At 42.3% G+C, this 16190-nt stretch overlaps 1 protein-coding gene across 3 annotated transcripts in view; it reads left to right on the forward strand.

Annotated features, from left to right (window-relative positions):
• Positions 1-16190, forward strand: part of ETV6 (ETS variant transcription factor 6) — a 202804-nt gene that overhangs the window by 149260 nt on the left and 37354 nt on the right. For all 3 annotated transcript variants that reach the window (XM_033953336.1, XM_033953337.1, XM_033953338.1), the window contains 2 exons: positions 1233-1397; positions 15060-15194. In XM_033953336.1, the coding sequence (XP_033809227.1) occupies positions 1233-1397; positions 15060-15194 (300 nt within the window). The remainder of the gene's footprint in view (positions 1-1232; positions 1398-15059; positions 15195-16190) is intronic.

Genomic DNA, 16190 nt, shown 5'->3' on the forward strand with positions numbered 1-16190 from the left:
TCAGAAGCCTGATCGCTGCGTTTTGAACAGGCTGGAGATGTGACAAAAAAATATGCAAATTAGTCCTATGCAGATGCAGTCTGTAACTCACCCTGAGTTATACAGGGCTTTGGAAAGTCCAAAGAAAGCACTTTCAAAGGGATTCCAAATTGCTGTTCAGAGTTACCTTGATTTCCATCCAATCCCCATTTCCCCCTCCCCTAATCTTCACATTTAATCAGGGCATGGAAGTTAAGAGAGAAAGTCACTGTATGGTCCTCTTACCTCCACTAGAGCCAGACCAAGGATTAGTTGTCTACTTCCATGCTGTCTTCCTGACCCCATATTCTTCTTCTTACCCGAGTTTCCCAAATCATTTCCTCTTCCCCCTCGGGCGGTTCTCCACTAAATCCTTCTTCTTTCTCTGACCGCCTCTTCTTTAAAGGAATTTCCTTGGGATTTTCCTTAGACCCCTGCCCTTCCTTGTGACTCTTACTTCTAGATCAAGGTGACCTCTCCCAGGGTCTAAGGAAGACCACCAAGGAAGGCTCTTGGTAGATTGCGGGGCTTCCCGGAAGTCCTCATGTGAAGATCTGGATCTAACCTCCCCCCTCCTAGCCAGGAGCCTATCTCCTTTATTACAACATTCTATATTTTGCTTTTCTGAATTTGAGGCACCAGCTACAATTTTTGATGCTTAGATGACCTAGCTTTGATTTTAACTGAAGCATTGTTTATTAAAAGCTTCTATAGCACTACTAATGACTGGGGAGTTAATTCAGAGCATTCCATTGCATGAGTCGCTCTTTCCTTGAAATGATACTTAGAAATCTTTAACAGTACTTCCAGCAATGTGGGTGTGTGTGGCGCAGTGGTTAGAGCTTCAGCCTCTGTACCCTGAGGTTGTGGGTTCAAATCCCTCACTGCTCCTTGTGACCCTGGGCAAGTCACTTAATTCCCCCCCCCCCCCCACTGCCCCAGGTACACCAGAGTTTGAGTTTGCCGGAACAGATAGGGAAATATGATAAAGTACCTGAATGTAAAACCACTTAGGATATAAGTGGTATATAAATAAATAACTTAATAAACCATATTTTAGTGGCCTTTACAAAGAAGTCAAATATGAGATTTGAACCTTTCTGAAGAAGCTTCCTAGTGAGACTTGCGGAGTTAACGGATCCTTGATATCACTTAAATTCATTCTCCTTTTTTTTTTTTGTCTGTTAACATTGACTTTTGTGTTCCATCTACAGGTCTGCAGCCAGCTTACTGGAGCAGGGACGATGTGGCACAGTGGCTGAAGTGGGCAGAAAAGGAGTTCTCCCTGAGGGCACTTGACAGCAACACATTTGAGATGAATGGCAAAGCCTTGCTTCTTCTGACCAAAGAAGACTTTCGCTACAGATCACCTCATTCTGGTGAGCTTTTCAGCCAGCAGATGGGCTCCCAGTAAGGTTGCCAGCAAGCAATACTGGTTAACAGTTTATATATGATAAATAGGTAATAGGTGTCCCCCATAAGCAGCAGAATGGGATGGGCCACAGGGACCTTGGCTGACCAACTTTTCACATCAAACAGTGTCAGTACTAGGGGAATGGCGAGCAAGAGCATAGCTTGGTTTGTCTCCTTTGCCCCAAACTTAAAAGGTGTTTGTCCCAAACATATCACAGCAATAAATTATAAGTAACAGATTACTAAACTTGCCAGTTTTCAGAACTGGTTTAATGCCTTTGTGTTAACCTGTCTGAACCTAGTTTAAGTTAGCAAAGTAAACACCAGTTTAAAGAAATAATGTCTGAAGAAGGCTTAAGGCCTCAGTGCCAGGCAAAAGACCTGGTTTTATATCCCGAGCTTGGTACTGTGGAGTCTGCTGTTCCAGCCCCTCCCCCCCTCCCCCCCCCCCCCAGCGCTACCCACTGCCCAGATAAAGTTCACACATTTCAGAAGAGTCATGGTTTGTAACTCTTGACCAAACACTTTAGCTGCAGTGGATGGGCTAGATAAGAAAAGGGCTGGGAACTGGGTGGAAATGGTTAAAATACTAGAGGATAACCTACCATAACATCCCTACATAGCATACTAGTACAATTAATAATAATAATAATAATAAATTTATTTTTATATACCGCCATACCCGAGAGTTCTAAGTGGTTCATAACAATTGAATAAGATACAAACAGTACAAGTTATATAAAAACAGCAATTAAAAGCTAGTAAACAGAGAAATACATAAAATTATAAAATGCATAAAAAGAATGCGGAGAATTTTACATAGCAAAAAATCTGTTCCTAATCTAATCTAATCTAAACCTTAAGTTTATATACCGCATCATCTCCATGAGAATGGAGCTCGACACGGTTTACAAGAACTTAAAATAGTGGGTAGAGAAGAAGAAAAAGGATGACATGAACTTATGTGTAGAAGGGGGGAGAGAAAGGGGGGGAAGGATAGAGCTACAATTTGCTGAAAAGCCAGGTTTTCAGTTGTTTGCGGAATAACTGAAGGGAGCTCAGGTTCCGCAGCGGGGAGGTGAGGTCGTTCCAAAGACCTGTGATTTTGAAGAGAAGGGATTTTCCCAGTTTGCCTGAATAGTGGATGCCGCGTGGAGAGGGGAAGGCTAGTTTAAGCCTTTGGGCAGTTCTGGAGGAGTCGGGACTGGAGGAGTTGAAAGACAGCGGGATAAGAGGAGGCAGGATTCCGTGAATGATCTTGAAAGCCAGGCAGGAACATTTGAAATGGATTCTGGAGATTATTGGGAGCCAGTGAAGTTTGGCAAGGAGTGGGGAGGCATGGTCAGACTTGCGTCTTGAGAAGATCAGTTTGGCTGCAGTATTAAGTGTTAAGACCCTAGCCTAGTAAATAATTGAGTTTTTAACTGTTTTCTAAAATCCAGATGAGAAGAGGCCGCTAACAATTGGACATTCAGCATGCCATCAGCACTTTCCTCTGGAATCTATATACAGAAGGCCGCACAAAGTTAAACCTATTAGGAGGGCATTTTCTATAGGACATCTAAGTCCGGCTTTGGATGTATCTTGCAAGACGCCAAATACCAGGGCAGGGGAACAGATATTTTTGAAACCGCTAGACTTTTTTGGCCATTTTCAAATACAAAAATGTCCATGTTCAGAACGTCCTAATCCAGACCATTTGATGTGGGAGGGGCCAGCATTCTAATGGATTGGCCACATAGACATCCCAGTAGAGCAGTGGGGCACCTTAGAGGGCACTTCTGTGAACTTCACATAAAGGGTGTCAGATGTATTTCTCACCACAACACCCTTATAATTTATGGTGAGCTCTCCAAAACCTACTATACCCACCTGTGTCCCACCCCTTATGACTGCAGGTGGTACCTAAATGTCAGTATAGTAGGGTTTGGGTGAGTTTTGATGGGCTTATACTTAATACCATAGATGTGGCTAGAGTGCCTTATGGGCCTGGGTCCTCCTCTCTATGGTTCAGTAGCCCAGGTAACTCTACACACCTGATGCACTACTAGGCTTCCCCATACCAGACGCTGCTGTTCTAGAGCCAGATATGTACCTTTTTGTTCTCATTTTTTGTGTGGTGGAAAGGGATCAGTGAGCACTGGGAGTATGTGGGGGTGTCTTATCTTGATGCATGCAGTGGTCATCTGGTCAGTTTGAGCACTTAGACGCTTCTAAAACAGGTCTAGCTCCAAACATCTAAGTTCCATCCAGGTCGTCTTATAAAAAGTTTGAATGTCGCTGCAAGATGTCCAAGTCTATCCCGCCCATATGCACGCCCAAAGCCCACCCATAACACACCTCCACCAAGCCCGTCTAGAGCTCTGGACACACAGAGGCAAGGACATCTCAATAGATGTCCAGAAAAGCAGTTTCGATTATCAGCAGTTGGACATCAGGATGATTATGTATTTTTAAAAATTATAGCCTGCTTAAACCTAAGCTTTTTGGACGTTTATATTGTTTGATTATGAGCCCTATTAGTTTATATTAGTTGATTATGAGCCCTGTTAGTTTGCTGCAAATGATCAATTATAGAGTTAATTGGCACCAATTAGGATTTACATGTGCATCTGCCCTATGCCCAACTCTATGACACTGTGTTCCCAAAGTGTTTCACGTACAACCCAAAAGGGGTCATGGCCATGGGAGGGCATGGATGGGTCGGGGTATTCCAGATATTTAGGCACAGTGAGGGGTTCCGTGCCTGAATTTACACCAAGTTTTAGCAGGTTTAAGAAACTGCTCTAAGTGCTGTGCTATAAAAAGTGCTCAAATTTTGCCTGGTGCCTATTTTTGAGCAAGAAAACAAATGGGGAAGGGACTGTGCACATCAGCCTTAGAACCAATGAAGTTTATTAAATGTAGTGACACATTAAAACATATCACATGTACAAATACAAAGTCTGTTGCCTTTGCTCCTGGACCCAACACAGTGCGTGTTTCGGCTTCAAATAGAAAGCCTGCTTCAGGGGTGAAGATGTCAATCCAGTAGATGGCGTCGAAGCACTTAAACATCTAGAAGAAATGCTCCGGCCTTTTAGTAAAATACATAGGAGCTTGGAAACACAAAATACTCGGGAGGTTGCGTGGCTGTACAAACTCTTCTAAATGCAGGATGGGGATGGGAAAGAACTGTGAGGATGGTAAGGGGAGAGTGAGGTGCAATGGTTAAAGCTACAGCCTCAACACCCTGAGGTTGTGGGTTCAAACCCTCGCTGCTCCTTGTGACCCTGGGCAAGTTACTTAATCCCCCCATTGCCCCAGGTACATAAGAACATAAGAATTGCCCTCACCGGATCAGACCGAGGTCCATCTAGTCCGGTGCTCCGCACACGCGGCGGCCAAATTAGGTACTCCTTTTTGGAGACCCGACTTTACTGTATCCCTCAATATGATATGCAAGAAGATGTGCATCCAACTTGCGCTTGAATCCCGGTATCGTAATCTCCGCCACAACCTCCTCCGGGAGTGCATTCCAAGCACCCACCACTCGCTGAGTGAAACAGAACTTCCTGACATTTGTCCTAAACTTGCTACCACTCAGTTTCAGGCTATGACCTCTTGTCCGTGTCACATCTGAAAATGTTAGCATTTCTGCTTCTTGGTCTATCTTATCAAATCCTTTTAATATTTTAAAAGTCTCTATCAAATCCCCTCTCAGCCTTCTCTTCTCGAGGGTAAACAGTCCCAATTTCCCGAGTTGTTCTTTGTAGCTCAAATGCTCCATTCCTTTGACGAGTTTCGTGGCTCGCCTCTGCACTTTCTCCAACAGAGTTATATCCTTCTTGAGGTATGGACACCAGTGTTGGACACAATATTCCAAGTGCGGTCTGACCATTGTTCTATAAAGTGGCATTATGACATCTTCCGATCTACTCGTGATCCCCTTCTTAATTATGCCTAACATCCTGTTTGCCTTCTTCGCCCACTGGGACAGACCGGAAAAATGATTTCATACCTGAATAAATTCATGTAAACCGTTCTGAGCTCCCCTGGAATAAATAAATAAATGGTAGCAAGATAACATAACATGGTTCACAAAGACTAGTAATACAAATGAATAAACATCCAATATCTAACTTCCGAAAGATTCCCTAAAAAGATACGTCTTTAAGGTGGGGATGGGGTGAGGATAGAAAAGAATGGACTGGGGATGATGAAGTAACGGTACTGATATGATGAAGATATAAGAATAAATGGGATACCTATGTAGGATCCCTACGAGGGTCTGCCAAAGGATAGGACTTGAAAGAGCGGGTCAGTAGAATGGCATTCTTACAATTCTACTTAAATGGGACATTAGACTTAAAAGGGAGGGTCGATGGTGTGGGCAGACTTGATGGGCTGTAGCCCTTATCTGCCGTCATCTTTCTATGTTTCTATGTTTCTAAGATGGGGTGGGGATGGAATAAAACTGACTGAGGACAATTGGGAATGGTGACCAGATTAAGTCCCTGCGCACACCTCTCTCTGTATAGATGTACAGAGAGCCTGCGTCTTGCCAAAAGAGTTAAGGTGGCTCTGGAAGTGCTAAATAAAAGAAAAAAGTTGAAACCAAGTAGCAAAATTGATGAGAACAATTAAAATTAAGGGTCTTGGTGGCATGGGAGAGGTATCTCAAGGTCTAAATTAGAGTGTCAAGAAAATAAAATTACTTAAAAAGCTGGAGAACACAGAAAAACACAAAGGTAAGACGTTCAATCCAGTCCAATCTTTAGGTTTTTATACCAGGTCATCCCTAAGAAAGAGCTCAATTCAGTTTACAAGAATTGATTCATCACATAAAGATAGATCGTTACAATTAAAGTATACAAAGTGGAAAGCATCATTATTTATAATCTTCTCATGTAGATTGGGAGGATGTATTTATGATTTCTGGAAAAGTAGCGTTTTTAAAGCTTTATGAAAGCTTTGAAGTGAAGAATGAATTCTGATATCAGAAGGAAGATCATTTCAAATTTTTGCAAAGATAAATACAGAAGAATGAACTTATAACCTAATGTTTTAATCCCTTTGGAAGAGAGGAAAGCAAGTTTATATCTTTGAGAAGTTCTTGAATATAACGACCGTAAAGAATTTAAAAAGACAGAGACCAACAAAGAAAAAATTTCATGAAGGATTTTAAATATTGTTAGCATATTTGAACTGAATTCTCGAATAAACCGGAAGCCAGTGAAGAGTCCTCAAAAGGGGAGAGCCATGATCATATTTTCTTTTCCCAAATATTAATTTAATTGCCATGTTTGGTATAAATTATAATCTTTTTAAATTGTTTTTACTGAGATTAATGAAAATAGAATTTGCATAATCTAACTGTGCAAGTACAATAGCCGGAACCAACATGGCAAAATGTTGTTGGAGAAAAAGATGGTGGATCCTTCTCAGCATCCAAAGGCTAAGAAAATGTTATTTTGACAGATTATTTATCTAGCAAAACATAGACAAAGAGGAGTCTAAGAAATAAACCCAATACTGTAGCTGAAAATTCAGTGGTCAAAATATTACCTGATGACAGTATCACTAAAGGAGTAATTGATCAATTTTTGGGCCAAACCATATAAGTTTCGTCTTTCTTGTATTGAGTTTCATCTGTACCAGATCAGCCCATGTTGAAGTCTAAGGATACAAGAATTAATATCACTGGACAAATTTGTTAATGAGGGATCAACTTCTAACAAAATAAAAATATCGTCAGTAAGAGAATCCTTATTTCACATCTTTAGATATGAATTGGTTTTCTCTTAGAGAAACTCCTCTCTTCTTCTTTAGTGTAAATCATGTTTTATTGATGTACAATCAGCAAGGACACAATACAAAACATGAGTACAACAAGGTCAAGATCACCAAAAGTACAACAAAACAATTTTTTTCAAGTAAGCCCCCGTCCCAACCCCTCCCAAAATGCAAACACTCCCCCCACCCCGGAAGCCCCCAACCCCTACCCATACCCCCCAAACTAGCAAAGAAGGCAGAGAGACTGCTGAGCAAGTTGTGCTCTTATGCCGCTCAGCAACCCCAACCACCCCCCCCCCACACAGAATCGAGCCCCACCCTACCCATCTAACAAACCACACTCACCCGTCCATCCGTACCCACCATCCACACTCATCCAAGCAGCATTTCTCTTCTTCTTTATATTCTGGAGCCCCAGTAAGAGTTTCCCCTATGCTCCTGCTCCTTAGAGTCCTAAACTAGACACCCCATACACAAATAATGTTCTTCACATCATAGATCAGTACTTAGATTAAACGCTGTCAGTGTCAGTTGTCTTGAAGAAAATATCCAAAATGCCACTATATCACTCTTCTTGAGGGAGATGCAAACTGGAGAAATCACTCTCCTCTCTAAGAAAGTAAGAAAAATTTGAATTCCTTTCAGGAAAATATCTAAATCCCCTTGCCAATATGTTTGAGATGCACCAGTGAGACTTCTCTCTCATGCCACTTGCAGAGTTAATATGCCCTTCAGTCCTGCTTAACTTATCTGGTACTATCTACTTGAGCCCTTGGTGCCCTGGCTTCTAAAGGAAACTGCTCTCTGCAGGTCTTTCAGCTCATAGCTCCTGTGGTCTAGGCAGTTGTCTTCTTTCTTTATCAGTTCCCCTGTGTTAAGCCAGGCTGGTTTAAGGAAACCTGGTTCCACCTAGATAATTCATAGATTATCAAAGAGACTGCTCCCTTAGTATGGATTACTGAGCCCCCTTGAACTCCTTTTCCTCTTCTCCCTTCACATGGACCCCTCTGGATGGAAGATGGCCTAGTGGTTAGAGCTACAGCCTCAGCACCCCGAGTTTGTGGGTTCAAACCCATGCTGCTCCTTGTGACCCTGGGCAAGTCACTTTGCCCCAGATAGATTGTGAGCCCACCGGAACAGATAGGGAAAATGCTTGAGTACCTGATTGTAAACCACTTAGATAACATTGATAGGCAGTATATAAATACCTAAAACAAAAAACTGGGAGGACCCTTGGCAGCTAACACCTGGGATTTTTCTACTTCAACACACAGGAAGAGATAGCCTCTGACCCAGGGACGGACAGACCATTGAGACAATGGGGCAGTGTCCAAGGTCCCACAGCATTAGGGGTCCACTCTCCCTCAGTTTCCATCTAGTTTAATCATTTATGATAAATAGTTAGGGGCCCATGACATTTAAGGGCTGATTCTATAAAGGGTGCCTAACTTAATTGGCAAAATATCCATAACAACCTCAATAATTGGTTAAAAAATGTAATTGGACAGTGGGCACCTATCTGATCCTATAAAGGATAGGCACCTATCGCAGTGTGCTTAGTGGCACCTAATACCTAAGTGTAAGCATGACATAGGCGCCACTAAGCCTGATTCTCTAAAAACATAGGCGCTGAAATATAGGCCTTTAAAACCCTCGCCTATATTTTAGGCGCCTAAGATTTTACCCCGCGCCGCTAGCCGCAATTCTGTAAATGGCACCTAAGTGTGATTTGGAATGTGGCTAGCGCCATTTTCCTAGGTGCCAGCCAATTTAGGTACTGTTTATAGAATCAGCCTCTTAGCGCCTGGGGGGCCCAGAGCACTGTCAGTCCAGCCCTTCCCTGCTCAACTTCCATCACTTCATGCTATATGGCAGGATTAGTCTAGGAAAAGGGACTTCAGAAACTTCCTCTTTGTAGAAGACAGAGGAAGGTTCGGGTGGCCTGTTAAGTTCCGACCATTTAAAATTACACACAAAGAGAAGCTGGCACATTGCTCCACTTAAACATTCAAGAGAAGAAAAAATAATTGCATGCTTCACATTCAAATTAACAGCCCACAGTCCAGAGGAGATTCTAAGGCAGAGATGAAAAGGATAAAAAAAAATAATAATAATATGTATGTGGACAAGAATGGCCTATTCAGAATCAAACAATGTACAATAATTGTACCCTCTAAAGAAGACTATGCTGGTAAATAACTTTACATGGGCAGTTTTGGAGGGTGGTTTAAAGCCTGCATTTAATGTAGTCATCTGAGATCATGACAAAACGTTTTGCCTACTGACTTGAGTTTCCTGTGTCACATTTTAGAAAGATTTGAATTAACTTGACCATAAAATGTGTTTGTTAGTTTTTTTCATTTAAGGAAAATTATATTTAAAAATCCAATTGCAGTCAGATTCGGAGAGATCAGGAAGGTTGCTTTACCCTGGGAATTGGGTGACAACAAGACATATCTCAGTGATCTGTTATTCTTTTGAAATGCAATGGATGGTGAAAAATTGTACTTAAAGGGTGAAGAATGTCTTTCTGTCATTTGTCGGAAGTAAAATAACTCTGAAAATTGAACAGAACAGGATCAAGTTTGTAGTTGGGGGGGCGATCGGAGGTTCGGGGGGCAGTCTTTGGGGGGAGGGATGTTGTGTCGAGGGCAGGAGGGCCTGGGATCCCTCCTGCTTGTATTATAGTGGGGGTGGGGGGTAGGGGGTCGCCGGGGCCAGGAGGGCTTGGGCTCCCTCCTGGCCCGATCCAGTCGGGGCGGGGGTCGCCAGGGCAAGGAGAGTTTGAGCTCCCTCCTGGCCTGATCGTACTCGGTGGGGAGGGGGCATGATCGCCGGGGCAAGAGGGCTTGGGCTCCCTCTTGCCCCAATTTTGTGTGTATGTAGGGGGGGTGATGTATAGTAAATGATGGCAGGTAAAGACATGTATGGTCCATCCAGTCTGCCCAACAGTCACATTCATTATCGAGACAATATGAAACCAACAATCCAGTAGGTTTATTACATTTTACTTGCTAAGTTCCACTTTAAGATGTCTTTTCCTCCCCCACTGAGATATATAAGACCTGCACACATATGTTCCTGATCCATCCTTGCTATTTTCAGGACTCAGATGGTAAAAAAGGTCTGCCCTGAACCAGCCCTACTTCCTAGCTACTGGAGTTGCCATCAAAACTTACTCCAGCCTATCCTGATTTGACTTACCGTATAAGGGACACAGACTGTAGAAGTCCGTCCAGCATTGGCTTCACTTCCCTTCTGCTGGAACTCCATTTAAGCACCAGTCCTACACATCATAGATGAACTTATAACTGTTGATCTGCTAAGCTTTGTTATGATACTATCCCTTCTATTTAGGGATCCTTTATGTCTATCCCACACCTTTTTGAATTCTGTCACTATTTTTGTCTCCTCCACCGAAAGAGCTTTCCAGGCATCCACTACCCTCTCCATGAAAAAGTATTTCTTGTCTCTGTCGTCTCTCAGTTATCCATTTCCAATCCTGACCTTCACTTTGGGTCCTAACTTCAGTCTGCTAATTTTTTTGTTGAGTCTCCTATGAGGAACCATGTCAAAGGCTTTGCTGAAATCCAGGTAGACTACAACTAGCGCATGTCCTTAATCCAGTTCTTTGGCCACCCAGTCAAAGAAATCAGTCAGGTTTGTTTGGCATGATTTTCCCTTGATGATGCCATGTTGTCTCAGATCTTGTGACCTGTTCAACTCTAGTTAGCTCACTATTCTTTCCTTCAGCAGAACTTCCATTATTTTTCCAACCACCGAAATGAAGCTTACTGACCTGTAGGCTTCTCTGTTAAAACTTTTGTAAAGAGGGACTACATTTCATTCTTCCACAATCCCTCAGAACCTCTTCCACCTCCAAAGATTTAAACAAGTCTGTGAGAGGACCTGCAAGAACTTCTCTGATTTACCTCAATATCCTAGGATGGATCTTGTCTGGTCCCATGACTTTCTCCACTTCTAGTTTTTCAAGTTGTTCATAAATAATAATAATAATAACAGTTTATATACCGTTAAGTTCTATGCGGTTTACAGAAGATTAGTGGGGTACAAGTTGAGTTGACGTACAAGTTGAGTTAACTTAAGGGATGTGGGAACAATGGAGAGAAAGGGCAAGAGAGGGGAAGGAGGGAAGTGGGTCAGCTGTCTAGGTATTTCAGAAATAGGTGGGTTTTGAGACGTTTCCTGAATACCTTATAAGTGGTGGGCAATAGGAGTTGTTCTAGGTCTTTACCCCATAGGGCAGCCTGATGTGAGAGAAGATGCTCATGGTGTTTTTTTAGTTTGCATCCTCTAACCGGGGGAGAAACGAAGTGCGAGTGGGAGCTTCTCTTGTGTCTGTTGGCTGAGAAGGAGAAGAGGTCAGTGATGTATTTAGGGGTTAGACCGTAGAAAACTTTAAAACAGAGGCAGGCGAACTTAAACTTCACACGAGCTTCCTTCTTTTGTAAATCGTGTGATATCTACTCCATTCCCATATATATCTTTGTAAGTCTTCTCTAGACTTTTTTCCCCCATAAATAGAGAACATGAGTATTTGTTTAGCACGTCCACTTTCCCCCCATTACTTTCCACATAGCAGCTTTAGTATCTTTCAGTCTCACAATTCCATTTCTACTCTTCCTCCTTTCTCTTGGGAAAAATTCATCTCCTCTTTTTTACATCTCTAGCCATTTTTTTTTCTTCCACCTCTACTTTGGCCAACTATATTTCTCTCTTTTCTTTGAGTTTTAAATGGTTTTCTGTGTTTCTCTTCTTGAGATCATCTGTATTTCTTGCATGCTGCCTCTTTTGCTTCCAAGTTTCCAAGTTTTATTAGTGCTTGATAAATCGCTTATTAAATATCTAAGCGATGCACAATTCAATTAAAATAGAAATACAAATATACTGACTTTTAAATAAAAAAACATACTGGATTAACACACATGAAACATGAGGGTAGAGGGGAAAAGTTACAATAAATTTGAAGAAGAAAATATACATTAAAGGGAGAAATAACTCAGGGAAGGGAAAAAAGCAAAATTATAGGATATTAAACCTAGGGTTAAAAAAATTTGTAAATCTAAGAGTCATATTAAAAGCATCCTTGAAAAAATAGGTTTTTAAAGCTCTTTTAAAAGAAATGAGGTCCTTTATGTCTCTAATGTGCTGAGGTATAGAGTTCCATAAGGTAGGGGCGATAACTGAAAACATGTCTTGTCTTCTAGTACCAATAATTTTTAAAGATGGAACTGTTAACAGATTGTTTGAAGCTGAACGGAGAGTTCGTGAAACGTTGCATGGAATGAGCCACCTGTTTGGAGAACCAAATTAGAGGGAGGAGAGAACATCTTAATGCTGAGATTATATAGTTAAATATTGCTAGCAATACTTTTGGTTATAAAATATTATCCCAAGGCTACCCCATATTTAACTCCCCTGGGGTTCACATGATGGCAAATTGCCAGCCAGTGTTTAAACATGAATAATATAACCAGAGTGAGGGGTGCAGATTGGATGTCATCTACACACACACAGAGGTCTCATAAGGCGTTCTTGATTTTGGAAAGTAAACTAAACTAAAAATGTTTTAACATGGCAAAGAACATAAAGGGGTCTTTTAATTAAGGCGCGCTAACCGATTTAACACGCACTAACCGATTTAGCGCGCGCTAAGGATTAGTGCACATTAAATACTAAGGCGCCCGTAGAATGTACACTTCTCCCTCCGTATTCGTGGTTTCGATTATTCACGGTTTTTAGCTTGCTGGCTCCTCCCCCCAAATTACATCAGCTTGCATAGAGAAATCGCTGATTCTAAGCCAGGGGTGCCCAATACGTCGATCGCGATCGACAGGTCGCTCGCTCAGGCGACCCCAGTCGATCGCAGAGCGGGTTCCCTTCTCTTTTTTCCCCTTCTGACTGGCCCGCCTCTTGAAGAACGCCAGCCAATCAGAGTGCTGGCAGGGCGGGGTGAAGGTCGGTGGCGTACCAGTGTTCTCCCTAGGGCCTTTTAGCTGGGCGGTCCTCATCTGCTCCTGAATTCTGCTGCTGCCCCCGCTGCTCAACATTTAAAAAAAAAAAAACCGACTTGGAGAACTTATGCTCCGGAGGCTAATGCGTGCTTGTACCGGCTTCCCTTTTCTTCCCTCTGAAACCGGAAGTTATGTCGGGGGGGGGGGGGGGGGAGAGAAGGGAAGCCGGCATGCACATGTTAGAGCTCCGTTCGCAGGCTAAAGCGGGAGACAGGTCAGTGAAGCTTGTGATTAGCTCTTCTTGCTGCTAGGTCCTGCCTACTTTCTGTTTCCTCAAAGGCAGGACCCGGCAGCATTTCTCTCAATAGGTCGATCTTGGGCCGATCAGCCTTCCTCTCCCCGACGTCAATTCTGCCGTCGGAGAGGAAGTTCTGGCCAGCGAAACTTCTTCTCCGACGGCAGAATTGACGTTGGGGAGAGGAATGCTGGTCGGTCCGAAGCAGGGAGAGCTTGGCCGGTGGCGGGCGGCTTTGGGGGCCTGTTATCCGATGGCAGCAGCAGTGGCAGTGGCTTGGAGGAGGGCAGGGAGGGAGAAAGAGGGCAGGCAGGGAGACAGAAGGAAAGAAGAGAAACAGAAAAAAAGAAAGGGGGTATGAAGAGAGAAAGAAAGAAAGGTCAGGGAGAGAGGAAGAAAAAGTTGGGGGAGGGAATGAGGTGTGGAGGAGAGGAAGCATACAGGCTGAAAGAAAGATTGGATGCACAGTCAGAAGAAAGTGCAACCAGAGACTCATGAAATCACCAGACAAGGTAGGAAAAATGATTTTATTTTAAATTTAGTGATCAAAATGTGTCTGAATTTATATCTGCTGTCTATATTTTACAATATGGTCCCCTTTTACTAAACCGCAATAGTGTTTTTTAGCGCAGGGAGCCTCTGAGTGTCGAGAGCAGCGCTGGGCATTCAGCGCAGCTCCCTGCACTAAAAACTGCTATTGTGGTTTAGTAAAAAGGGAGGGGGGTGGGTATTTGTCTATTTTTGTATGGTTGTTACTGAGGTGACAGTGCTTTGACCTCTTTGAAAAACCCCCAGAATAGGAATGATAATTAACAATTCTATGTGTACAGTGTGCGTTGTGTTTTTTTTTTTTAATTTTATTGTTGGTAGATCATTTTGACTTGGTCATTTTAAAAGTAGCTCGCGAGTCAAAAAAGTGTGGGCACCCCTGCTCTAAGCGTTTACAGAGAAAATCGCTGATTCCCAGCACTTTCTTCACCATGTTTTGCCTCTCATTCAGAAAGAGGCCAGGTCTCCTACCATGTTATTCGCGGTTTCACCATATTCACGATGGTTTTGAATAGAAAACAGCGAATAACATATGAAAAAGTTATTTGTGGTTTTTCTGTATTTGCGGTTCTGTTAATCCCCTATCACAGTGAATACGGAGGGAGAAGTGTAATGGATGCCTTAGCATTTAGCATGCGCTAAATCAGTTAATGCGCCTTAATAAAAGGATCCCAAAAGGAGGAGTTATGTTAATTCAGATGTAATGCAGTCCCTCTAAGCTGAGCAGGAGTCCTCCACCCACAGTCTCACCAATAGAGGGTGCTGTTTTACTGTCACATTTTTCAATTGTGAGGGACAGGCAAGTTCTGCAGGACTCCAGGGAACATACCTGTCCTTAGCGACTGAAAATATTCCACCCCCTAGTGGTAGCAATGCAGCTGGAGGACACCTGCTCAGCTTAGAGGGAACACATTGTGTTGCTATAAAAACATTGCTGGGTTTAGCTATCTGTATACTTGTGTGTGAGGGCTAAAGACTCTCATGCCTGGGCTCTAACTCACATTCCCTGTGGTTTCATCTTATGTCCTCTTCAGGGGACGTCCTATATGAGCTCCTTCAGCACATCTTGAAACAAAGGAAACCTCGGATGATGATCTCGCAATTCTTTCATCCCGGGAACTCACTCCATACACAACCAGAGGTCACCTTGCAGCAGAATCATGAAGAAGGTAAACAATTCTATACATTTTAAGTGGATAGTTTCAAGTTTCAAGTTTATTAGCATTTGATGAATCGCTTATAAAAAATATCTAAGCGATGTACAGTTTAAAAGCCACCAGGTGGTGGTTTCACGTACAATTCAGACGAATTAAACATAAGACAAACAATATAAAACAGTATAACAATTGGAGAAAAAAACCAAACAAACAAACAAACACAGCCATTATAAATCCATTAACCTTAAAACAATTAAGATAGAGACTGACATGAATGGGCAGGAAAGGAGGGAAAAGTTACAATATCAGTATCTGTTGAAATTTACATAAAAGGGAAAACACGATAAGGAACAAAGGGAATTGGTAAATTTGATGGTCATAATAAAACGTAAGACATTTAAGTGTGTCGTGTCACGTATCAAATGCGTCTTGAAATAGAAAAGTTTTTAAAATTTTCTTAAACGATGATAGGTCTTTTTCATTTCTTACATAGTTTGGTAGGGAATTCCATAATGTAGGGGCCATAACGGAAAATATGTCATTTCTTCTAGTGCCGATAATTTTCAGGGAGGGAGTAGATAGTAAATTTGAGGAGGAAGATCGTAGGGAACGTGTGGAGTTGTATGGAATAATCATTTTTGAGATAAATTGTGGTTCATTGAAGATCAATGTTTTATATACCAAAAGTATATAAAACAAAGGTGGGGGTGTCCAATAGAGGGGACAAGGTCTGCATTCATCTCTTAACACTTCTAACTAGACAGTTCTAAAGACCTCTTCCTTGGAAATGGGTCCTTGTCTGTCTTACTACCATTACCTTAGCACAGATTAATTTAACTAATTAGTGGTATCTGAAGTGGAACGTTCAGTTTAAGCTTCTCCTATCCATGGTGGAACAGCAGCTAGACTTTCCCCTGCTTCTGCAGACCTTGTATGAAGTTGAGAGCTGGGGAAGATGAGGCCATTCAAGCAATTTATTTGGTTGAAAGTCCACTCTGCCATATTGAG

The sequence above is a fragment of the Geotrypetes seraphini genome, chromosome 7 (genome assembly GCF_902459505.1).
Source record: "Geotrypetes seraphini chromosome 7, aGeoSer1.1, whole genome shotgun sequence".
Classification (NCBI taxonomy): domain Eukaryota; kingdom Metazoa; phylum Chordata; class Amphibia; order Gymnophiona; family Dermophiidae; genus Geotrypetes; species Geotrypetes seraphini.